General features: G+C 47.9%; 1 protein-coding gene across 5 annotated transcripts; it reads right to left on the bottom strand.

Annotated features, from left to right (window-relative positions):
- Positions 1–456: 456 nt before the first annotated feature.
- On the bottom strand, positions 457–21,415 carry LOC128149314 (eosinophil peroxidase-like). Of its 5 annotated transcripts, XM_052804372.1 has the most exons (14): positions 21,169–21,415; positions 20,030–20,104; positions 18,323–18,407; positions 17,232–17,407; positions 15,584–15,707; positions 14,813–14,942; positions 13,480–13,686; positions 12,164–12,479; positions 9,508–9,668; positions 7,402–7,648; positions 6,832–7,002; positions 4,328–4,565; positions 2,469–2,692; positions 457–1,384 (listed from the first exon to the last, which is right to left on the bottom strand). In XM_052804372.1, the coding sequence occupies exons 2-14, from the start codon at positions 20,100–20,102 to the stop codon at positions 1,362–1,364; spliced, it is 2,175 nt and encodes a 724-aa protein (XP_052660332.1). In that variant the 5' UTR covers positions 20,103–20,104; positions 21,169–21,415; the 3' UTR covers positions 457–1,361. The 5 variants fall into 5 exon arrangements, with proteins under 5 accessions (XP_052660332.1, XP_052660331.1, XP_052660330.1 ...); XM_052804371.1 differs by lacking the exon at positions 21,169–21,415 and having other exon boundaries at positions 20,030–20,891; XM_052804370.1 differs by lacking the exons at positions 20,030–20,104; positions 21,169–21,415 and having other exon boundaries at positions 18,323–19,581.
- Between the last annotated feature and the right edge of the window lie 25 nt (positions 21,416–21,440).

The raw sequence follows: 21,440 nt of genomic DNA, 5'->3' as shown, positions 1-21,440 counted from the left end.
GGCTTCAACCCACTCTAGGGCATGTTTGCATGCTTTCTGCCTCCATAACATGTCCAGGCTTATGTTTATCGGCCTACACACCCACGGTGTTACGCAGCCCCAGCATTGCCCCTCTACCCTGGCCAAGTGCTGGCAGAAGTCGGTATCTATGCCCCTTCTTTTTCTCCAAGGATCTCACAGAGACTCTTGCCATTTTGGGGGTGATAAGGAGGAGATTATTGTCAAGTGTTTGTTGGAACTACGTCCTGCCCTGGCCCTTTCCCTGAGGAATGTTTCATAGTGTCATGTGACACAGGAGTACTGATCAGAGACTTTGGCAAGAAATAACTTCTTTCATTAGAAACACATGGGTTCTTGAATCGACTTTGTCCAATATTCCCATACAAAACCTACTATCATCCTCCACTCACCTGTGGGTACTCCACCTTTTACGAAGTACAGGAACATTTTGGCCTCACCTCAAAATTGCAATTTATTGATCGATAACAGTAACATAGCAGACTACAGAGGAAGGAGAAAGCGGTTTTGATCCCTTTCAAGAAAAGATATTGAGGGGACAACATTGGAGTAAAACTAGTTTAGCTTTTACTTTCTTGTACATTAAGACTGTTCTTATCTTTGCCAGGACACATCCCATCAGCTCCACGGCCCAGGGGTAAGTCACTCTGGCTCACACCAGGCTGCAGGAATAACTTGTCACAGATTTCTGTCACACTAGATGACACCTTAGGCATTCTGGACTAAGGGCAAAAAACAATGAGAAAACAGCTTTCTTCCATGTGGACAATTTCTTCATTCCATATTCAAGCAAAACCTGAAACAGGGCATTTTAAACAAGTCTATTTGGGGTGCATGACAGGTATTTCTGCTTCACTCAAAGGCACCGTGAAATCAGTAGATTTTCTCTGGAAACTGAAGGATGTGCTTTTTTTAAACAACAAAAAAAATGGAAAGCAAGAATAAGCAGTCATTCCAGTGCCCCAATCTCTTTCTATGTAAGTTGGAAACTTTGAAAGGAGGGTCCAAAACATGTTTTTGACAGTAAAGCTTACTGAAACACAGAGTACGTGAAAATGCCAAAGCCAGCAGCTGGTTTGATTGGGAGTCAGCGTCTGGATAACTCATTTTGCTTTGCTTTGTGATATTGAGTGATTTGCACAGATCTGGGACCTCTTTTCATGAAGTTCTTTTATTGCTGGACTCCATCTCACGGAAAACGCTTCATGCAAACTAAATTGAGCAAATGACAGCAACCATGTCCAAACATTTCAGGCAGTAAAAGCATAAACACAGTAAAAAATAATAATCCACCTCAGCAGCTTCCCAAATCTGGACTTCTGGGGAATCCTCAATGTTCAGCATTAAAAGTCACCAGATGCTTCTTCTACAGGACATAAAAAGCAATGTGTTAACAAAAGAGAAAAGGACATGCCACAGCTCCCTGTTATCTTGTGTGATTTATTTCCCCAGGTTAACCTGGAACAGAGGGATCGATAACTTTGGTATTAGTCCTGATTGCTCTAAAGACCTCTGGGGATCCCTCCTTGACTACAAGATCCTACAGGTCTCACTTTTTCTGGCACCTTGAAGATGGCGTTTATGGTTGTGCCCTGCCATACTTTCAAGCTGATAATCCCACAGCCCTGCGGAGAATATAATGAACTATCCTCACAGAAAGTGGGAGCTGACAGCAGATGGAGTTGTCTGAGCTCCTAATGATTGCTGTTAGCTGCAGAGGTTTGCTGCTTCTCACAGCCTGGATATCATCATGAGAGCATGGCAGGGCCTGACTGTCAGAGCAAAGGAAATGCGATGCTTTGTTACGAAAAGGCATGGCCCTACGGCACTGAAGCAGCCTACCTTTCCCAGGGGAGAGCCATTCTTTCCTACATCTACTTCCCAGGGATTTCAGAGAGCATTTAGGAAGAAAAGCATTAAACCTCAAGAATTTTACAAACCCTGAAGGCAGCTGAGGGAAATACTGTAAATATAGGCAAAAACTTTCCTAGAGACATCAAACACCACAATCTCTTCCATAAAGTGGGAATCTCTATCCAAGTGCAGAGCTGCTTTTGGCTTGACCAGGATGTGCTGACAGCCTGCTCAGAGCTGTGCAAAAGACAGACCAAGCACTTAGACAGAAAGACCAGCCTCCCCAATCCAGGCATCACCTCCCTTGCAGAAAAGCACGGGCATCAACAGTGAAAAGCTAAACTGGAAAGTCTGTTAATCAGAAAAATCCCAGAGCAGTGTACTTAGCTTGATCTTGCAATCCTGATGCTGGAAAATCTGTGCGCTGGAGGAGCTACTCACAGTGGGCCTGATGAAATGGAGCATCTAAATGTGTGCTAGATATGTACCTGGCACATATGTTCAGACCTGGGTTAGGCAGCTCTGCTTTAGAGCCTCAGGGTCTGGTTATCTCACATGTTTGCAGGCAGGAACTATCTGCTGTTTGAACCTTATACCTTGCTCTGTAACTTCCTCAGTCCTCTTCGACTTCCAGGCTCTGAGGTCCAGCTTTGGGATCTGGCTGCAGCTCACAAAGCCACAAGGGTATCTGTTAACCTGGAAGATATGTCTTGGTACTTTAGAGATGTGGGTGTTGTCACATATTATTCGTGACAAGGAGATTTTGGCCAGTGAAGAGCGCTGCCAAGGAGTGAAAACCCCTCCGCTCTCCCACCAAAACCTGCAGGAGAAAGAAGACAGCACAACAGATTTTTGCCTTCTGACTTCTTCACATTCAAGACCCCTGCAACATTATTTCCCATTAACACCAATAACACATTTCTTTCACCAAGAACAAATTTAAATTTCTGTTATTTAAATCAAGAGCCCTGACTTACCAGCTGGATAATTTAACTTGCTTTTCTGACATGGACATATAATAAAGATGCAATTGAATTAAAGCCTTGCGCTGTGTTCCCTCAAATGAGGCAAAGGCACCCTCTTTCAAACAGAAAACTCTGCACATACTTTACACAGACTGGTTATATCCACATGATTGCTGTGCTGGAACCAGCCCTATAATTACTCTCCTTAAAAAAAATGGGTTCTTGTATCCTGCCATAAGAATAGGATTTCTAGATGTGCAGTAGACTGTTTGCCTTTAAGCTCCCAATACTGGGTTTTGAGCTCATAGTAAGTCTTTCTAGGCAGAGAAGTTTCCCAGAAACACTGCTCATGATCCCATTTTTCAGGCAATATTGCCAGCAAGTACAGGGACCTTGCTTCAGAAATGCAGCTTAAAATGGGGCATATAACGCACTTCTGCAGCTGATGTCCCTAAGCAACTTCAAGAAGGAGAACTTTAGGTATGTTGAAAGCACAACATGACTTGAATGATTTTGACTGGCAAGCAAACCCCAACCCACCCATATCCTGGTGCAGGTGAAGACCAAACACTGCTACATGTCAGACCGCAGGGTTCCAACTCAGAACCAGGGTGGAAAGGAGAAATAGTGAAAAATCATCTCTAAGACCCCTGAGAAGTGCATAAGATGCTGCAATAGTGCAAAGCTGTGTATTGCAAACTCAGGAGATGGAAGGTGGACAGATGTTTGACTTTTGCAGGGCACAGCAGCCCAGAAGGAGCAGTCCCACAGAGAGGGGACAGGGATGTTGCTAGCGCCAGGGAAGCAGCTTGGGCTGAGCTGGGACTTAACCAAGAGAGAACAATTCATCTCTTTTACTCTCTACAAAGTCTGAAAGTGTGTTAGTCCTTCAGCAACATCCCTTGGTCTGCAGGCAAATTTTCAAAACTACCGAAAGCATGAGCCACCACATCAATGGATGCTGAGCATCTACTGTCAGTGCAAGCCATTTAGGCTGATTAAACCTGACAGCTTTTTTTCTAATTGGTGAAGTCAACCCATCTAGATCCTGGTTTTCCCACCTTTCCCACCTGTTTTTCTTGTTAAGGTATTTAGATGTTTCCCTTTGCTGGAGTGAGCAGCTGTTTGAACACATGGTAACATGGGACTCTTTGAAACCACTTATCTGAAGGAGGAAAAGAGCTCAAACGTTCACATGGGGTGTGAACCATCAGCACAGAGAAGGGCAATCCAATTTGCACAAGCAGTGATTGGCAGTGAACAGGCTGAGAGTGAAAACACTTGGCTGGGAAGTGATCTTAACCTAGGATCTCAACCATCATCTAGACAGGGAATAAGAACATCACCAGAAAGGGAAAGAAACATTTGGTGGAGTAATGAAAAAAAAGCAACAAACAACTGGAACAGTTTCCAAATCTGCATAAAGAAATCCGCATAAACTCCATTCTCCCTCTGTCCTTTGGCGTTTGAATACCCAGCTCCTCTCTTACCTGTCCCCATCACGAATGTTCCTGAACTGGGTGCCAATAAGGCAAGCCATGAGAGGCCCAACTCTGCCTCCATTCACAAAGGGCTCTGCAAGGGCCCCAATCCAAATGTCAATATTCTTTGGTGTCCCATACAGCTGTATGAACTTCTTTGCCAAACCATGATTCCTCAACACTCGAGCAAGTGTCTTCAATCCGGAAGGTTGTGAGAGCCCACAGAATTGTCTCCAGGAGTTATAACCTGCAAGTAGTTGGGTATCAGAGCAGACAGATCAGTAGTGTGTTTCCCTCTCCTGGAAAGATTTTTTCCTCTCTTTCCCAGAACCGGGGCACAGGTAGGGTCCCAATATGTTTAAAATATTTTTCTAAATTTTTCCATATTTCTGTTAATGACATCGATTTTCCACTCCTCCAGAGCCAGTTCATCTTGCCTGGCATTTCAATGCTGTTTGTGGAAAAGTCATGGCTTTGCAGGTGATCTCTGCTAGCGGGAGCTGCTCCACCACCTTCCAGTACCATTTTGCTGTTCCACTCAGTGGCAATGCAGGTGCCTGTGCACAGGCTCCAGAGCCATGGTGTGTCTCAAACAACCTCCTGGTGATGTGACCAAGGAACTACAGGAGACCCACAGCCTGCTGAAGCTGCAGCAGAAACTCAGAGGAGCAATCCCAGCGCATTTCAAATTGCAAAGGAGACCTGTGTTCGGGTATGTGATCCTGCATGTGCTGGGACTGCTCCTAACCTTGTGCTGTGGGTGCTCAGATGAAGGGTCTGGGCATGCCTAATGGCTGCCTCATCTTCACTGTGACCCAGGAACCCTAAGGGAGCTCAGAGAGCATACAGTCTCAGATACCTTCAGACAGAGCCACAGGAGAGAGGTCCTCACAAAACTCGTTGATGTTGCCTTCATTGAAAGTGAATCTGGACAAGATGTTGATGCTACCTCTTTCTGTACAACAGGATAGTGCCCAGGTACCTCCCCACAGCTGGTCTCACTTGTGTCCCTGTCTAGCCACAGGGACAAGCCATCCCACACTGCAAAGAAAGCTCTGCATAGCCCAAGTTACTTCAGGTGGGAGAGGGCCACCGGACTTTTCCAGCTGGACTAATTTTTCTGTACTGGAAACAGCTGGAAATCCACTGAACCACATCTGGTGCATAATTCTGCATCTTGGTGGAGAAGGCATGTACCCAGCAAAGGGCAATTTGCAACTCACTGTCTTGTCAAATGACCGCTTAAGTAGAGGAAAAGTCTATGGGGCACTAATGTGTTCTCCTACCTGCCAACTCAGTGAACTGTTAGGTGCAGAGATGAGATGATGCTGCAGCAGCATACATCTCTGCTGTGAGCAGGATGTCTGAAAACTGGGGAGAATTCAGAGAAAAAGATACAGTGTATGGTGCCTGGATGACACCACTATCAAACAGTCCAAGGAGACTGAGAATTTGCTTTATCAGAAAAAGAATTAGGAAGCTTTTTCAATCTTGCTATACTGTCATCACCTTCACAGGTTGTCTAATATCAAGGAGTACAGTAGCACTCAGGGGTGGGCTGAGACCCAAAGGCTAGGAGCTAAACACAAATTTGTACTAGAAATACATGTCAGTTCCACTGCAGCAGATCAGCAGTCAAAGCTATAAATTCAGGATTTGTGGTTCAGATCAGGTTCTGCACAATAGTGTTCCTAGATAAAGCATGGAAAAATGGCAACCATCTGTTGCAGCAAAGGCAGAGCAATCCTGTGACCTGACCATGCACCTGGATGTATTGCAAAGCCTCTGTCTGGGCTTAAAACCTGTGAATCCGGCATGCTTTTCACCACAGTTTCAAAGTGAGCCCTGTTGCATCTCCCAGGACGTTACTGACACAGCAGCTCCAGGCACTACATCATCCTTATAACACTGTTAGGCAACAACACATCCATGAGCCAGTTGTAAAGTCCTATCAACAGTCTATTTCTCAAGACCATCTTGCAATGCCATTACACTGGTTTTTGCATCTTGCAGAGCCCTGAAAGTGGTTCTGACATGCTTTTTTTTTTCTGGGACGCAGTCTTTATAGAATTATGGTGAGATTTTCCTCAACACATTGCGATCTGCCCTTCCAGTCATGTGTGGCTGGGCTGGACCACTATAGATGCTTGGAGAGAAGCCATGGGGGACTTCTGGCCCTAATTCCTGCAAACTTGTTGCTGAACTACTTTCCCAATTCTGTCATTTGAACAACAATACAAGTAAGTTAGTTACTGAGCACTTGACTCTGCTCTGTGCAATGCCCCATGTTCTTCTAGCCGTGTGCCACGTGTCTCCTCCAGCTCCAGCCAGGCTCTGACATCATTGCTCAACCTCCTACCTACTTATTTATGGTTGTACAGAAATGATGAAAAGGTTTGGGAAAGGGTAATTTCAGCCAAGCAGGGCTGGAGATGTTTCTCAATGTTCAATCACAAGAGTGCCTGATTTCCACTTGTTTTTCTTTGGAAGCTCTGCTCCCACAGCCAACTTACCCGGGAGGCCATGATCTCTGCTACGTTGCATGTTGAGCGCAGGTAAATCAAACCCAATCCTTTCGATCTGCTCAAACATCCGATCCCGGAGCTCATCCACAACCATTTGCTGCTGTGTCATCAGCTTGGCCTGATTAGCCATCAGGCTCCGGAGAAAGGGGTCAATACCACCTGCAACAGTTACACAGAGACTTGTGAGCAGTGCAGGGTGGCAAGTGTGTGCGCATAAGAGGCTCAGGAGAGCTGAACGCAGCTTATATTTAATTATAAGCTTCTACTACAAGAGAATCAATTTTCCTGCACTTAAAGAATTAAAAGAAAATACTTCGAATAACATTCTTAGAGTGTACAGCAATTAAGCAATCAAATTGCATGCTTCATAATAAGATGGGCTGCATTTGACTGCAAAGAACAGCTATGTTGGGAAAAACTCTGTCTGGTAGTAAAGGTCATTTAACACATTTAATGCAAACTGCTTTTAAGTTTGGCTGAAGCAGGAGCTCATCCAGAGAGGGCAGAAAAGGCCGAACGAAATAAACTTACACTGCAGAGATGCAAGAAAGGCTTTACCTTCTTTAACAATCCTCCAGACAGCAAAGAAGGCATTTCTGAGTTGAATTTTGGGACCTATGGACTTGTAATTTTGATTTAAGCGGTCAACAGTTGGGGGAACTGAAGCATGAGCAAAACGAAAAGCCAGGGTGAAGACATTGGATATTCGAGGATCCACAGACTCATTGTAGCCCCGGTAGCGAGGAATCAATCTCCGGAAACTGGTTCCCAACAGAAGAGGCAGGTAGTCCCTGTAGGTTATAATCTACTAGGGAGAAACAAGGAAAGTGTCTATCATTAATCACTTGGCCATCAGTTTCTTTGGGCAAAGTTATTGTTCATGTCTCAAACTACAGGAGCTGTCACACTGGACTTCTTTGATGGGATTTATGTAGGAGATTTTGCTAGCACAGATGTGGAGCAGAGAGACTCCCCAGGGCCAACCGTTCTTTCACCTCATCAAACCTTCACCCAGCTGCTCTGGCAGTCTGGTGAGGATCCTTTCTGGCACTGCCGAGTGACATTTCTGTTTCTTTGGCTCTGTAGCCTCGGTTCAAAGCCTCTTCTGCACCTGGCCATTGTACCATGCCACAGGTGGTGCAGCTCCAGGCACAGAAACAGGCACTGCAGGCCACTGCCTGGGTTCCTGGTTTCTCCAGCCATGCATGGTGGGATCTCTACACTCTCTAGCAGTAATGAGATTTGCATGAACATGCAGTGATTTGCATGAAAATGCAAAGTGGACCTAACTGCTCCAGAAACATCAGGAAGCACAGACACTGCTCGTGCCTGACCCACGCTCATTCTCTGCCTGTGCACTGGGATCTTCTGCCCTTTGGTGCTGAGGACTTGGCACTCAGTTGTCCCCAGGCATGCTCCTCCCTGCCTCAACATGTTGGCAGGTCAGAGCAAGATGAAAGTCTGCCAAATCCTCCCAAATATTCCCTCCTTGTCCTATAGGTAGAGGCCATTCCTGTCAGCCAGGTAGAACTGCATTTCCTCCTCCCTCCCACCCTAAATGCTTCAGATGATGAAGAAAAAGTCAACAGTGTTGGCACAGATTATATCAATACCCACAGGCAGCTGTGTTAGTCCTCCCATAGTAGAGATTTGCAACCCTGGTCTCATGTCTCCTTGAGATATTGAAGAGGCTGCGCAATATAATTTAAAAAATTGAATTCTGTGTCAGTAGGTGAAAATGCCTTAATTGTTTGAAAATTGCAAGAAGTTCAAAGCATTGATCTAAACATGATGATGGAGACAATGCTTTTAGTACAATTGTTTGAGTCTCTCCACATGGGCTTACCCAACATGTTTATTCAACAATACTATAATATTTAAATTGACAGTTTTAAAAACTTAAACCTTTTGATATTCCTGGTTTTTGTTTGTTTGTTGAGCCAACTAAGAAGACAGGTTTCCAATAAGGTACGACTAAGCACTGCCTTTCGAAACCCCATGTCTTCTTCTCTCATCGGAGCTGGCCTTTTCTGTTGGCTGTGAAACCTCATCTGGCTTTGAAGCTGGTTCTACTCCAAACCATAGGCTCGACAAGAGACCTTGAGAGGTCCCTTCCAAGCACAGAAATATTTCTGTGACCCTAGGATCTCATTCAGGGTGAAGTCTGTGGTGCAGCACAGTCCTGAGGGGCTCTTTGCCCCAAAGCAGAAAGGACAGAGGAATGCCGTGGCTGGTTGCACCCACTGTTGCAGCACATGGGGCTTCTCAAGAGGAGGAGACTCACAACCCAGAGGAATTTTAGTCCAAATCTCCAGTACCATTTTTATCCTGTACCAAACACTGGTTAGAAAAACTTTTCCTCTGACTTTTCTGTCCCCAAGTTTCTCAAACAAAAATGTGCGGTTAAAAACCCATCAAGCAATTTGGAAATTAAACAGTAGAGGGACATCAAAGATTCAGGGGGCCCCCTCTGTGCTTGTTATTTCAGGTATCACCATGTGATTTTGCTTTGGACGAAAGGGACTGGTGGAAAGAATTTGGTCACTTGCACCACAGAATACTGCACCCTTTGGACACCCCACACTAACACAGCCCATCACATTAATTCTGTGAGACTGCAAGACAAGGCAGCAGACCCAGGACATACGACATTGTAGCTGGTACCTGGATCATGGCACCCAGGATCTTTCGTGCCTCCTGGTAGAGCTTTTCTCCATTCCAGTGGGGATTTAGTCTCTTCAGCCCTCTAGCCAGGCGGTTGTGCTCCCGCAAAAAGAGTGTGTGCATGCATGCCAGCTCCAGCATCTCGTTTGCTCGAGAATCACCTAGGAGTATCACAAGTAAGCAGACTTGTACTGCCAGTGACCTGCGTGTGCTTGGCTGCTTCCCACTGGAAGGAGGCGAAAGTCACATTGGGAAGCACGCACAGAGAAATTTTTACATGTCTCAATATCTGCATTGTGAAGAAGATGGGTAAGAAACACACAGGAGGAGGAGGAAACCAGGGTTTGGGGCCCGAGGCTTGGAGAGCACCAGTGAGAAGCCAAATTTCTGCTTGGCAGCAACAGCCAAGATGCCACCATGGTTGCGCTCAGCATCACAGAGAGATGGGGAAGGCTTTTTTTAAAATAAGGGCTAGGACCATTAACTTAAGAAGCTAAATACAAGTAGGTGTTCTCCAGACTCCCATCTAAGAAAGACTTTCTCACAGCTCAAGTGAAGAAATGAAAATGGGCAGAGGGAAGTCAGGATGGCCAAGGGAGCTCTGAAAGTCAGAAGGCATCCTTCAAACCAGTTGAAACTACGGCCAAAGCAAGACGACAGTCACAGTCAAGCTCTCTGGTGGGTAAAAGTAAAAGCAAAATGAGTCACAACTTGAAGGAATAAATTACAAAGAGCATCACAATGAAATATTAAATCCTTCTTCAAACATCTAGGGCAGGAAGCCCAAGAGCAAGCAGGTGATGAGAGTATAAAGAGGCACTCAGAGAAAAGTAAATATGTCGTATTTAGTCCCCTAGTCCCATAGTAAATAGAGGGATTTGCTCTTGCATTCAGCACAGAGCCCTTTTCATTTACTGCCAAAGGCTGTCTGTAAGAGACTGCGGAAGAAGAAACAAAAGAAGCACTGTGAAGTTTCCTCAAGCAGAATGCATACACCCAGGGCTTCCAACAGAGCTCCAGTAGGAAATCACTGAACCCTATTAGGCAACTGCACACATAAAATTTCCCCAGTTCTCAGGGACCGGAAAAGTCACAAATAAGACGCTGAATTTTCAAAGGAGCTTCCAAGCCAGCCTGAAATGTTCACTATAAATTCATTGATGGCTATATACCCAGCTATGGAACAGCAACTGCTCCAGCAGCCCCTAGCTGTGGATTCCTGGGGGCTGAGAGCCCACCCTGGGAAGCATCCAATACACCTGTCTGTTCTGCTTCTCACTGGGCATCTGCCTTTGGCCACAGGTCCTGCATGGTCCTCACCAGGGAGAGACCTGCATGGAACTGGGGAAGAAGCTGAAGACAGGGAGCAACAGACGGGACAGATAGAGAGGTATAAGAGGCTGAAGGAAACATAAAATACCAAGCACTTAAAAGGAGGGCACTGGAGGATGACACCAAGCAGAGCTCTCACACCAGTCCCACCACCAGGTCCTGATGGTATCCAAGGACCATGGGGATGTTGTCCGGAGGAGTTTGGGCCAGATATGTAGGGGGCCAAGGGATAGAAATCAGCTCCACAGCTGATGAGATCTGTTGTGCCCTCAAGCTTTCTCTGGCAGTGCCATGCGCAGCCTAGTGTGGCCAGAGCCAGCAGAGTTAGCCAGGAGGTCTTAGTCGCCAAAAGACAAGAACCAGCGAGTGAGACACTAATTCACAAGGCGTATCAGAAATATCCCTCTCTGGGGTGCTGCAGGCTTGTGGCAACGTCTTGGTCCTCACTAGTGAGGGCCAGGGAGAAGGGACCAATGCTCAGGGCTCCAGGTCAGTTATTTTGTCTCTGTGTGCTGGGGACAGGAGAAGACAGCAAACGGCAGCAGATAGGAAGGTTGCAGTGGCTGTGCAGTGTTTTGGCTGGAGGGGAGGTGTGGCTTTGGGAGGCTGTGCCCAGGACAAAAGGAGGTATTTTGGGTTGAAGAAGTGGTCAAGAGGATACCAAAAGCATGAATAAGGATAAACGGAGCAGGAGGCTGTCTTAGTGGACTGAACGCCTATGCTGATGTCCTGGCCGGTGTGCTGCCAGTGCACCCCCAGCCTTCTCAGTGGTGGGGACACATCTTAAAAGGTCACCTTGGTCTGTGGCTAGCCTCGTTCTCAGTCCAGCTGGGATCTAAGCTCCTCTCACAGTGCAGCAGATGCACTCATGTGCAGCAGCACGGGCAAATGTTTCATGAAGGTGACCCAGCCCAGCACCAACACACTTGTACCTATCCTGATGGAAGAGACACAGCCTCCAAATGACAAGTATGGACAAGCCATTGCCTTCTGGCCAGTCTGCTATTGCTGCATTTGCTTGGCTCCATCATGGCACTGGTTCCCAGGTCACCTCCAGCAGCCCCATGTGCTCTCTGGGCCCTACACCAGAGCTGCTGAGAACAGATGGGGCAGCTTCACCCCAGGCATATAGTCACAAAGAAGACTTGGAGATGGTGAAGACCTTTCTCCTACCTAGCACAGCCTGTTTCAGTCTTTCATGATGTTTTGCTATGCTCCATTTTTTACTTAAATAAGAAAAACAAACAATTAAAAAAAATTAACTAGCGCTGGTGGAATTGTTTGCTCTGGATTTCAGGGTTAGGGGTGCCAGCACCCAACTTACCTGCAAGAAAGCAAGGGATTTTAGCTTCCCTGCTGACTGTAAGACAGGGGCTCTTCTGCATGTTGTTAAAGGGCATATATGCCTTCCCCTTATCAGTGAAATTCTGGTTAACAGCCAGCAAGCCCAGCTGGTTGGTTTGATCCCTCAGTTTGTTGGCCAAAGGCACTTCACTGCCGTACACCATGCTGCCATCAAGAAAGGAGGTGAGCGCGTTGATCTGATCTCGAATTGCTCTGCCGCTGGTACAAGCAGGAGCTGAGCGGAAGAAAGGAAGGCAATCTCTCGTGTTTTTAATTCGTGGGTCATTGGGTGGGATCTGCAGAAAGATAGAAGATTAATTCATCACCAGTTCAGGGGTGCAGAAACTGCACTGTGATACTACAGCCATAAGAAATGCCAGGCAGGAGCCATTTCAAAGACAGTCCCCATGCTAGATAGTGTGGAGATCAGTCATAAATCCCAGATATAAAGGGTCAGATTGACAGCAGAGATGCCATTTTAGGAGTCCAAGTCCCAAATATGCATAAAAGCCTGGAGATGTCTAAATTTCCATACAGTCTTACGGATCCCTAAACTTTTTTCCCTGATATATACATGTTAGATTGAGTCTTTAAAGCTCAGGTGTTCCTATCTCATGTTGGAGTCTAGTGTCCATATCTACATTGTGGACTGTTGTCATCCAGAATTTGTGACCCTGCCTGCATTCTCAAATGCATGTTGGGCAGATACCCAGTGATGCTCCATCCCTTTGCAGTTTTCCTTGAAATGATATACAGGTAGATGGGAAAGCGAGAGCTGCAGTACATCTTCAAAGGCAGGAGAGCAGGGCAGACATGTACATCATTAAGCGTTTACTGGAGTGGAGACTGCAACGTGACTATCATGCTAATGCCTTAGCCACTATTGAGAGATGCTCATCACTTCCTTGCCCCCTGCACTACTGAGCATTTAACCATCAAATGGGTATGGATTTGCTGCAGTATTGACAGCCATCATCTCCTGTCTTTGACACATTTACTATAATCCAGGCTTCACCCATGTTGCCTTTGCACCATACCTCCAAAGCAAAGCGATATCATTGAGGGAGATGGGTAAATGGTTGGAAATGGGGGAAAGACAAGCTGTGATTGTGCCTGACGTCTGGGGACAGCCCCTGGGACCCAGCACCGTCACCTTACAGAGAGCGGTCTGACCCCTTGGCCTGCTCTGGGAGGATGTCCCTCCATGGCCAAGGACCAGGAGAGCCACCAACATCTCCTGGTTGGAAGGTAGATACTCTCTCCCTCTCTTTTCTGCAAGAAGAAGACTGTCTGTACCTTGATGGGAAAGCAAGGGGGCTGCTTGGCACAGCTGGTGTCACAGTCCACCTTGCCACTGAAGGTGACTCTGGCTGGGGTGTCTGGACTGAAATCCAGGTCATGGTCAATAAACTGGCCCCACTGCATGAACATGAGTGATCTCTGCTGGTCCATCCTGAGCTGCTCGGGGGGGAAGCGGACAATCTCGTTTGACACTTTTCGAACCTGCAGGGGATGAAGGCAGAACACGTGCAACTTGTATGCATGGGTGCATCAGTTTGTAAGGTCATCAGCAAAAATTCACAAGGTGTTCCTTAGACTTCACAGAAAAAAACAAAATCTCTCTCTGAGTTGGAAGGCATTACTGAGTGCCCCCTGAGCACTGCATTATTCTGGCTCTAGCCAGGTTTCTGAGCCTCTAGGCCAAGAGTATCCCTTGATGGACATATGGAAGCAGCTAAGCAAGAGCCATACTGAATAGTCTGGGAAAGGGAGGCAAAAGATTTTAAAATACCACTTTGAAATAGAAGTGTGGAAAAAAAATAGTCTTTGGGAATTTCTGAAAGTTATCTCAGTAAACTCCTTCTAGCAGGACACACTCCCAAAGCCCTCTTCCCTTCTCCTCCCTTCCCCATCTATCACAATTCCGCCACCAGTTCTTTCTTCATGTATTACTACAAAAAAAGCGGTCAAAATTCTGCTCAAGCCCTGACACTGTGCTGTAAAGCAGGGTTAGGAAGTACAATGAAAGCATGAGCATAAGGTACACAACCAGAAAATCGCAGAGCTCCTCATTAGTGCTGTTGTTGCACCAAGCCCAAGTGACCAGAAACCACATCACAGTGTCCTTGCTCCTGTCCAGGCACCACGAGAGCCACATGCACCCCCACAGATCACCCCACCCATGGACCTACACACAGGACTTCTAGCTGGATATTTTTTATTCTGGGGATTCACTTGTTCATTTTATCCTCTGGCATATTGCTTTTCAGGAGACAACCAGCTTCCACAAATCAAATCAAAAAAGGTGAGTAAATTACTTTGGCTTTGGCTTAAATGCACTTAATTTGAAAGAAAACATTGTGTAATTCTTTCTTTATGCCGCACTTCTGCAACAATCAGATTAATTTTCTGTTGCTGTTCCTGAAAGCATGGGAGTTAGAAAGCATTTCTGTTAGACCACCGTGGAGATTCTCCTGTGATCAACCTGAAGCTGGTGAATTTAACTTCCTCCTCATGATCACCACCATGCCAGTTGGTGGACATGCACTTTGATGCCTGTGATCTATCCAAGGACTGGCAATCCCTAAGCCCTGATACTGCATTTTCAGATGACTGTTGCAAACATTACCAGTGGAAAGGGGAATCCAGAGAAACGCTTTCCTTCTGTCCACCCGTGGGGGACTGACACGCCATCCTCATATTCTGCTGGCAACCATCTGACCAGGGCTCTGTTTGAAGCTCCTAGTGATGGGTTTCTCCTATCAGAGTGAATGGAAGAACAACAAACTGTTAGTGTCATTAGGATCATGGCAGGGCCAAGAGCTCATGGATGTGGAGAGAGACAGGAACCTTGGAATGGGACAACACGGCGATGTACAATGGTTAGGGAGCTGCTGCAGCCCTATGGGTTTGGTGCTATCAATAAGCCTCAGGTTTAATAATAACAACAATAATAATAATACACACCAAGCCTCAGCTTCTATCAGGCAAGAACTCAGGTTGCTGGTGACTCCTTGTGTCATCCAGCCTGAGGAAGGACCCTTGACCTCAGACCATGGGTGGAAAACAAAGGTGAAAGCTTAACGTCAGAGAAAAGGGGCAGAGACTTATGCACCTTCATTTCACAGAAAAACGCAGCTTGATGACAGAGACCCTGGGCTACAGACTCAGTCCCCAACACAGAGCTATTCGCATTTTGATCCAAGAGCTAGTTCATGTACAGTACCAAGAACCCTCAAAGCAACACTGTAATTAAAAGCTCCACACATCTAGGAAACAACACTGTGGGCTGTAAAACCCTAAAGAAGGCATTCTACATGGATCATCCTTGGGGACGTGGGTCTAGATCTGCTGAAGGAGGACCCATCCATCCATCCTTCTGTTGACACAGCCCCCTCACCTGTTGTTGCACTCGCCAGTGATCGTTCGGTAGCGGCAAGAAGCGCCACAATTTATTTTCTTATCCTGCTGGTCACAACCACTTGCCTTGAAAATCATCTCCAGCTGAGCCGGCGTCAGCAAGTCTGCCAGGTAACAACAGAGAATAAACATACAGGAACATACGGGCCCTGCTGGATTTGTAGTGCCTCCCAGGCTCAGGAAAAATTTTCCTTGTACCTTTGAAATGGTTTCTTATCACAGTATCATCTGGAAGAGGACAAGGAGCTGTCATTTAAGGTCTTCCTGCTCAAAGATCTGCTGAGGTTGCTCTCTAGAGCAACAGATTGCTTTTTCTGGTTTGGAAAGCATTAAACCCAACAAAGCTGTGGTCAAATCTTATTTATAATTACATGTTAGACCTGTGCAGCAGCAGAATGATTTTCTAGCATTAGCGATACTTTTTCCTTCCTCTCCCTTCCCTTTTTATCTCCACCATAAATTGCTAACAGCTACAGTCATCCTTAGTGGTGTGTTACAAGATTTTTTCCCCCTGTGAAGCAGCCACCAGTGTGTATCACCACTGTTCAGAGCTGCCTAGAGAGGAAACTGTCAGGTGGCTGGGCAGCACAAGGGGATGCTGGCTTTGCATTTCCACTGTGCAGCTTTCCCCATGCATGGGAGATAAGTTCAACCAGCAAAGCCTTCTTGGCTATTGCTGCTAGCACACCATGTCCTTCCTGAGTCCCTTGGAGGTTTCCTAGTCACGGCTGCCACCAACAGTTTGGGTCACAGCATGGTTTAAGAAGCCGCTGCTGCCTCCTGGGCAGGCGGATGAGAGGTGGCACCTGTGTGGTCTGGCAAGTCTCTGGAGCAGTGCTGGAGCACCACTCCTGGATGGAGGGGCTGGAGCTGAGCACAGTCAGCCCTGCCTCCCTCTTCCCTCTCACCCCGTGCTGGAGCAATGCTGGAGCACCCCATGACGGATGTCTTGGCCTGCCAGTGCTTTGCTGTAATGCTGGGGATCCCCATGAGTTAATCTTTATATGGCAGGAGCCCTCCCCGTGCCTCTCTGAACTGTTTCTCTTACTGCCCCTAATTTGCCTCCTGCTCCCAGCAAACTGGTCTTGCCAGGAGGCCAGGACTGCCACCTCATGGAGGACATTGCTCCTTCAAGACACGTGCTGAAATGTCCCTTCACATTGCTCTGTTCTCATTCTCTGTGCCTTTCTCACAGCATCCTGTTCCCGATGCAGAACAAGCTGGCAGTGACTTTGGCTATTGCTTGCTGAAGTCTGGCAGAAAAACTACTTACCGTGGGGTTGAGCTATTGTGAGTCACATCCTCTGTGTTTGCTCATTCCCTACTCAAGCAAAAGAATATTATCTAGCAAAGTCTTACAAGCTTTGACCCATTGGTACATTAACCACTATATTGCAGAAAGAACCAGGGAAGTGCACAAAGCACTTTCATTAACGAATAAACTCCCAAATAATTTTTTAAGATGGAAAAATAACTCAGCTTTTCCTCACTGCAGTCATGTGGGAGGGATTTGAGTCATGGCCCATCATAACCCCCTTTCATTCCCTCCTCCCAAGCCCCACAAAGCCCCAGTGACCAAGCCCCATATCCTCGCCTCTGCCTTCCTCCCAGCAAAGTGAGATCCCTACCTGTGACATTGAAGTCCCCCATCACAGCCCATTGCAGCTTCTCTTTGAGGAGGGTCAGTGTGGTTTCCATGTAATCTGCAGCCCGAACAGCAGCCCGAGTCCCTGCCACTGGCTGTTTGAAATATCCCAGAAGCTTTACTGGGGCCAATGCATCGTTCTGCAGGTGCTCCTTTATGCTGCAAGGAAGAATAAAACAAAATCTGCAGGACTGAAATGGGGCAAAGCCAGAGTCCTGCAGGTTATCCACTGGAGCGTCAGGCACCCCAGCTCTCCTGGTGTGTTACTAGTCTGAATTGCAAACAAAGGCAGAGCCATCTACCTCCCTGCACGGTAGCTGGAAGAGACCAGGGCTGCTCCTGCCACCCTCAGCAGAGGAGCAGAGTGAGTTGCAGGAAGGGAATATCTTAAATTGCCCAGCTCCACCTGCCAGAAGACAAATCTTAGGTCTTTACATCCTTGAGGCAACCAAACATCACTCAGCTGTTACACAGCTCATCAATGTGTATGGGTGCCAGTCTCCATCCAGAGGCCCCAAATGTCTCCAAGTCACCCTGTCTCAATGCTGCTGGAGCCTCCTCTCAGATGGTGGGGTCCCTAAGCTGGCGAGGGGTTTCAGAGGATGGCTACTGAAGGAGGGTATGTATGGGCTGGTACAAAGCTGTACGCTCCCAAACCATGGTGGCAAGAGCTGGGGTCTCCTGGCAGATCCCACAAAACATTTTCACTGCAGCCTACAGCGGTTTGCTCCCTCCATAGGAGGGAACCACTAGAAATCAGGAGGAGCCTGTGCTGGCTCCAGTCCTCCTTGGAGTATCCCTGAGGAATGAAACAAAGCCAAGCAATACTGAGCTGGGAGGAACGGCATGCATGAAGGAGGACAGAGTTATAGCTCTTAGTGACCCCACAGACTGGAGATGTGGTGTAAAAACAGGGTGAAGGCAGGCAAAATGCCGGATTACAGCCCACTGTGCTCCCGGAGGATCTCGCACCCTTGCCCGCTCTGCCGGAGAAAGGAGAAAAAGCTGGTGGCGCTGCAGCGCAGGCAGGGCACGCAGCGTGTGCCGGGAGCTGAGCCCAGCCCCGACTCTTACCGGTCGCGCGTGTGCTTGTAGGCTGCATCCACCAGCTGCTTGGCTTCATCCACGCTGCTCAGGAGGGATGCGTCTGACAGCTCCTCTGGCAGATCTCGGTAAGGGAAAGGAAAGAGCAGAGGTGAGAGCTCTGACTCCCACCTGGAACCATCCCTGTGCTGCATGGGGGTTCTCTTCATGCCTCCAGCACCCAGGGATATCGGCACAGCAGTGCTGGAAGTAATTGCTGCTGCTCGCTCTCTAGAGAGAGATATCTGTATATACATATATTCCTCAGGGGAGTCTCAGAGAGTCAATCCCGGGCATGAAAAGGGTATCTCCATCAGTGAAGGCTTCAAATAGCCACCATGAGAGATGTAGGCATCATCCCTCCTTGCTGTTTCACAGGACAGCAGTTGCTATTTCTTCAAGGTATTTTGCAACCCCAATTAATGTGATTCATCTTACTTCTACACCTCCAGCCATAGTTGCCTTCAGAGAGCCTGCACAGATACCTCTGGCTGCCATGACAAGCATTAAGAGCTCTAGTCTGCATTTTTTTCTCATCACTGTCTTTACCCCCCCACTTTTGATCCTAGGTTGGTTATAGCCACGTTGCCAATACACCTATGGTGAGTTTGGGTCCTTCCCCCGGCACCAATTGGCCAAAGCTCATATATATCCCCCTATACATCAAGGCAGAAGGGTACGCAGCCTGATTTTCTCACTGCTTTCCCCAGTCCATCCTGCAACCTCCTGCCACCCTCACTGCTCCCCCTCCTGCTCGGGGGAGCTCCGAAAAGTGAATCGTGTCCCCATCATCTGCTGGCTGCGGGTCACAGAACAGGAGGGGACAGCCCCTGGTGGGCTTCTCTGAGTGACAGCATTTTCTACAGCTTCTAGGGAAGAAGAAAACTTCAGAAATCAGCACAAAGGAGATAAATATCTCCTAATTCTCCCCAGATTCTTTAAAATATCTTCCCTGATCAACCCAGAGTTCACCTCTTCAACAATATTGGTGAGAAAAATTATTGCCAGGACCACCATTTGAGACAAATGAAAGGTCAGGCATGTGCTTTCCAGAAGGATTTTACATTGCAAATTAACAGGCAGAGGTCTCTATATGTTTTGGAGCAGTGATTCCGGGCTGGAAGAGCACCAAGTGACTGCCCCATCCCCAAACTCCACAGCCCCTGGTAGCTCCAATTCACCAAATGCTGCAGCAGCCAAAGCGAGTTCACTTCAGAAAGAGACAATAATTCATTCCTCACTTTGAGAACAGGAACAAACCCCCCCCCCCCCCCCCCCGCGAGAAGAGGGGAGTTCAGTTTTCAGCCTCCATAAAAAATAGCATGAAGGGAGTGAGTGACCTGCCCACTGCTGGCACTGCAGCCCCCAGGGCTGAACTGCACTCTCCCAGGAGAGGCTGCGCTCACTGCTTTGCACAGACTGCAGGGAGGGAGACCGTTGTACTGTGGGGATGGAGCGGTTCCCAGAACTGACCTCTCCTTTAACATGATTTTAAGAAATCAGACAGGATGTTAACTGATAAAAACGTGAAACAGCCAGGACTGCTGTCACAGTAGATACAAACTGACTATGCTCCTTCCGACACCTCTTCAGGACTTTGCTGCTTACAACAGAATAATTCAGGCTCTTCTAGACTTAACTTTATCTTTCCTACTCAGAAAAGACCCTGATCCGCAAAACCTAAGAAAAAGACAATACCAAAGGAAGAAGATACAGATGCCTGGAACAGGCTGAGGATCACCAGCAGCCCCAGGAAGATTTCTGCCTTCATCCCTGCAAAGAAAGGCGAGAAGTGAAGAAAACCAAGAATCTGTGGATCTCACCATGCGTTGGAAAGGTCAGTGCCCACACTGCTGATGGCACATGTTAAGGGAGCTCATAAGGTGTCCCCTTCCCAGTGCAACGCTCCCCAAAAGTGAGTGTGCTGCCAGGGATGTCCTTGCAGTGGCACATGGAAAGGGAGCTGCCTCCTGTCCCAGGCACCTCAGGCACTGGTGGGAACACACTGCTTTGGGACTGTGGAGGCAACACAAAAGGGAGCAGGGGGTAGAACACACTGCCAGTGCTGCAGGCAGGCAGCTTGCCAGGGAGCCCGGGCAGCAACACAGGGCATGCAGGGAGTGTTGGTGCATGGGGTTAGAAGAGCTGGAGGGGAAGAGGGATCAGCCAGGGCAGCATGGGAGGCCCTCTACACATAGACATTTGGGATGTTTCTGCCCAAAGCTGATGCGCTTACCTCCCAAGGCTGCTCCAAAGCAATCAGCTTTATCAGCATATGCCCAGAGCTGTGAGCTGTGCCTACTGCACATTGCTTAGCACCCACCACGGAGCTGCCGGCAAAGATAGCCCAGAGTCCAGCCTAAAATGCCGAGCTAAACCCATTCCTTGTGCAGGAGCCCCCAGCAGCAGGAGCAATGTGGTCGAGCCACATCCTCGCTGTGCTCCAGCTGTGCTTGGTGCCAGGCAGAAAGTGGCTCTGCCTGCCCTGGAGCAAGGTGGGGGAAGCCATCACACAAGCAGTGGGAAACGCACACCTCAGCTGGGTGCTCCAAACACAGCCCCAGCCCCCCCCATCCCCCACCCATGGTACAGAAACAAGTGCTCCATGAAAGCAAAAGCATGCAATGGGCCAGGCTCTCACCTGCAATCTGCTGTCCTCACCACGGTCCCCTCTGTGCCTGCGCTTTTATCTGCAGCAGGGTGTTATCTGCAGCGGGCACCCCAGCGGGGCTGACCCACAGGGCTTGGAAACTCCCCCACGGGTGCATGAGGCCAAGGCAGTGCAGCACCCACCTCCCACCCCAGCTCCCTAGCTGGGAGGCTCCTGTTGCACCCACCTGAAGACACAGCCTGATACTCAAGCAGAGCTTCCCCAGTTTTTTGGGTGGGGAAGACGCAAGGCAGTACTTTGCCATGGTTTGAGAGTCTTCACTCCTTCTGTGGATGTCTTACAGGGACAGGGTTCCTTCCCCCATGGTGCTCTTCATCCTTTGCTGCTCTTAGAGGTTGAAAAAGCTGTCTTCATATCCACCTACAGAGGCACCACCTCTGAAGGGTGTCTGCTTTGCTCAGCCCTCCCCATCCCACCTCCCTAACCCACCCTGCCCCG

Source organism: Harpia harpyja, chromosome 12 (assembly GCF_026419915.1).
Source record: "Harpia harpyja isolate bHarHar1 chromosome 12, bHarHar1 primary haplotype, whole genome shotgun sequence".
NCBI classification, from domain to species: Eukaryota; Metazoa; Chordata; class Aves; order Accipitriformes; family Accipitridae; genus Harpia; species Harpia harpyja.
This window is presented reverse-complemented; position numbering and strand designations above follow the sequence as displayed.